This window comes from Mandrillus leucophaeus, unplaced genomic scaffold (genome assembly GCF_000951045.1).
Source record: "Mandrillus leucophaeus isolate KB7577 unplaced genomic scaffold, Mleu.le_1.0 Scaffold370, whole genome shotgun sequence".
NCBI classification, from domain to species: domain Eukaryota; kingdom Metazoa; phylum Chordata; class Mammalia; order Primates; family Cercopithecidae; genus Mandrillus; species Mandrillus leucophaeus.
In genome coordinates this window covers 1,771,898-1,775,821 of record NW_012103921.1, presented here as the reverse complement: position 1 = coordinate 1,775,821, position 3,924 = coordinate 1,771,898, and the positions used below count along the sequence as shown (strand labels likewise).

The window sequence follows — 3,924 nt, the reverse complement described above, 5'->3', positions numbered from 1 at the left end:
AGGACTGTCAAAAGCTGGGCCCTTTTCTGGCCTCAGTGAGACATGGCCCTATTTTCCACAACAAGGGCTCTGCTTTCTTGGGTCACAGGTCCTTCGAGAATCTAATGAAAATTCAGACGCTCTTCCCAGAAGAATGTACTCACGATTGTAGGGAGCTGCAGAAACCCTGGAGGTCCCAGGCAAGAGAACGCTTCTTCCAGAAAGAGCTTCCCTGGGACAGCCAGGCCACAATGGCAGGGAGGGGCCCCAAGGGACACAGTCAGAGGGCCAGAGAAGGGGAGCTTATCTTAAAAGCAGTTTATTGGGCAGCTTAATGTGGAGTGGCCTTCCCTGGGCCACAGACCAGCCAGGGGTGGGCAGTGCAGGAAGACTTGCTGTGGGACCCCTGTACCACCCCACGGGGCAGGGCAGTTCTCAGGAAGTGGGGCCAGTCAGGCAGAGGCACAGTTCCTTCCCGGCTGATACTGAGCTTCCTCCACGTGGCAGCTGCTGCCCACTCCATCAGGGCTGGTGAAGGCCATGAAGCAGGTCTGAGGCTTTGAAGCAAAGACCAACACTGGTGGGCATGGGTGTGGGCTCCGTGGCAGGTGAGCAGACGGAAACACTGATGTGGTGTGAACAGCTGGAGCAGGCCTCTCTAAGGAGGACTGTTCAGCCTCCAAGGGGCTCCTGCCCAGGGCAGAGGTGGACTCTCTGGGGAACAGGGAAGGGAATGTGTCTTCCCAGGGCTGAGGGAGCCCTCAGGCCCCGGAGCGCTGTGTGGCAGGTGGGAGGAGGCCTGGCTGGGACTGCCCTGGGAGGGCCTGGCAGTCATTAGATGCCTATAAGGCAGACAGCGGCAGGCAGCTGTGCTCACAGAGGCTCACTGCCAAAGTTGCCTTTACTTTTCTTACGCTTGGCCTTGGTGAAAGGGATGTCAAGGGACTCGAGGCGGAAGGGCCGAGGCTGGGGCATTTCAGGGGCCTGGGTGGGTGGGATGGCAGGGTTGTTGCTGAGTGGGCAGCTGAGGCCTGGTGGCGAGTTGTGATGTGCTGTGGGGAAGAGGGGCAGAGGTGTTGGTAAGCCAAGAGAGCAGGGATGGAGAGAAAATGCCCTAAGTGGGTAGGATGGAGAGCCTGGCCCACCCTGCTCCCGCCACCCCCTGTCCAGCCAGAGGCCCTGGCCCTGCAGCTGGGACCCCAGGCTCTGCAAGGCTGCTCTGGCTGAGGTCTCAGACCCAGCAACTATGTCTGCATCTAAAGAGGCTGGGCTGGGGAGTTGGGGTTTTAAAGCCTCAGACTGAGGCAGCCTGGGATCTCAAGCCAGTCAAGCCTGGGTTCAAAGCCCAGCTCCACTGCTTCCTATAACCTTAGAGAAGCTGCTTCATCTCTGAGCCTTAGTTTCCTCATCTGCAACATAGGCACAATGCCAGGCACTCAATTAATCCTATTTCCCCACCCACCCCCCACCACCTTATTCCTCAACTCTACCCGTTCTGTCTCTTAAATAACCTCAATATATAGAACTAAAATTTGCTTTTTTTTTTTTTTTTTTTAAAGACAAAGTCACACTCTGTCACCCAGGCTGGAGTGCATTGGCACAGTCTCAGCTCACACGGTCTCAGCTCACTGCAACCTCCACCTCTCAGGTTCAAGCAATTCTCATGCCTCAGCCTCCTGAGTAGCGGGAATTACAGGCATACATCACCACACCCAGCTAATTTTTTTTTTTTTTTTTTTGAGGCAGGGTCTCACTCTGTCGTCCAGATTGGAATGCAGTGGTACAATCTCGAATCACTGCAACCCCCACCTCCCAAGCTCAAATGATTCTCCTGCCTCAGCCTCCCAAGTAGCTGGGATTACAGGCACGCGCCACTACCGCCCGGCTAATTTTTGTATTTTTAGTAGAGAGGGGGTTTCACCATGTTGGCCAGGCTTGTCTCGAATTCCTGGCCTCAAGTGATCTACCCGCCTCAGCCTGCCAACGTGCTGGGATTACAGGCGTGAGCCACCACACCTGGCCAAGATTTGCTTTTTATTGCTATTTTATTGGAAGCTCTGCGGGCTTTGCTTTCAGTTTTAAAAGCAGATAAATGAAGTGATGCTTAATTCTTAAAAGCGTATTTTGCATTTGTGGCCCTTGACAAGTGAAGTCAATCTGCATTTGGAGGAAGTCACAATGCTGGTGTGTAACTCACCAGGAAGCTGGTGTGTAACTAGTGAGACCTGAACCCGTGCATCCCCAGCCGGGCCCCTGAGCCATGTGCTGAGTGCCTACAGGGGCCAGGGGAGACAAGGATGGAGCAAAGAGGAGACTCTGTATTGAGCACCAGCCCCCGGGCTGGGCTGTTTCCTCACCTCCTCTCACCTAATCCTGAGAAGTTGGTGTTACCCCCCACATTTTGTAGCTAAGGAAACTGAGGCTCCGAGAGGGAAAGCAGTTTTTGAACCTAGGTCTGTGTGACTTCAAAACTATCCCCTTCATGCCTCTCCCAGTTGTGTGGAGAGGGTGGGAACAGGGGAGGGACACTCACTGAGGCTCTTCCTGGCGTCGGTGCTGAGGATCTGGCTGGCCCGCTTAGACCGGAAGTAGTTGCTGGCGATGTTTTCACTGTTGCTTCGGCTGAGCATGAGCCTATAGCGGTCCTCCTCCTGCCAAGATGCAGATGCCCGTGGTCACGCCCCCTTGTTTGTGCCCCTGGCACAGGGCTCCGCAGCCTCTGGCATCCTGCGGCAGTGGGGGGCCACCCCAGCCTCCCCCAAGTTATCACAGGGCTGGAGCAGGCACTGCCCACTCTGGTGTACCCTACACCGTAGGCCCTGGACTCGTGGGTGGGATCCCAGGTAGCTCGGGGCCAGGAAGTCAGAGTCTCCAGCCAAGCCTGCACCCGGCCTCCCCTTCCTTGAGATGGGAAGTGCCTTATTCTGTCTTACAAAGCTCAAAACAGGGTGTCCTGCCGGCTCCAGCAGGGGCCAGGGTGATACACAAACCCCAAATCTATCACGACATGTTCATAGAATAGGCAATGCGATGCTATCCTCAGCTCACGGGTACATTTGTGACCATTAGAACTGGAATCCTAGCGTTTTTATCACCAAGAGCTATTATTTTTCACCACTATTATGGACTTGTTTTCTTCAGTCTAAATCTCCCTTTTCAGGGAATTGTCCTCCTTCCACTTGATGGTCTCAGTGGGGTGAGCATTCATAGAGCCCTATACTACATCTGACTCCCACCCCTTTGCTACACAGCTGGACATGTGACCCAGACTGCACCAATCACAGAACCACATCTTCGTAAACACAGTAATTGGTCCAAGAGTAGGCCCATGACCCAGGCAGAGCCAATCAGAATCTCTCCCTGAGCTGTAGTTTAAGGATGCTTTAAGACAAGGGCCTCTAACCCCCAGGCCATGGACTGGTACCAGTCCGTGGGCTGCACAGCAGGAAGTGAGCGGCAGGTGAGCAAGTGAAGCTTCATCTATATTTACAGCTGCTCCCCATCGCTTGAATTATTGCCTGAGCTCCACCTCCTGTCAGATCAGCGGTGGCATTAGATTCTCATAGGAGTGCAAACCCTATTGTGAACTGCGCATGTGAGGGATCTAGGTTGCTCGCTCCTTATGAGAATCTAATGTCTGATGACCCGTCACTGTCTCCCATCACCCCTAGATGGGACCGTCTAGTTTCAGGAAAACGTGCTTACGGCTCCCACTGATTCTACATTATGGTGAGTTATATAATTATTTCATTATATATTGCAATCTAATACCAATAGAAATGAAGTCCACATTAAATGTAATGCACTTGAATCATCCTGAAACTATCCAACCCCCACCCTGTCCTGATCTGTGGAAAAATTGTCTTCTACGAAACTGGTCTCTGGTGCCAAAAAGACTGGGGACAGTTGCTTTAACAGACCAGGCCTCTCTCCCTTTTGGATCAC

At 53.3% G+C, this 3,924-nt stretch overlaps 1 protein-coding gene across 2 annotated transcripts in view; it reads right to left on the bottom strand.

Annotated features, from left to right (window-relative positions):
- Positions 1-282: 282 nt before the first annotated feature.
- The window catches only part of KIF17 (kinesin family member 17), a 55,623-nt gene continuing 51,981 nt past the window's right edge, over positions 283-3,924 (bottom strand). For both annotated transcript variants that reach the window (XM_011990140.1, XM_011990142.1), the window contains 2 exons: positions 2,513-2,630; positions 283-1,031 (listed from right to left, as the gene is read on the bottom strand). In XM_011990140.1, coding sequence (XP_011845530.1) covers positions 853-1,031; positions 2,513-2,630 — 297 coding nt within the window. In that variant the 3' untranslated portion in view covers positions 283-852. The remainder of the gene's footprint in view (positions 1,032-2,512; positions 2,631-3,924) is intronic.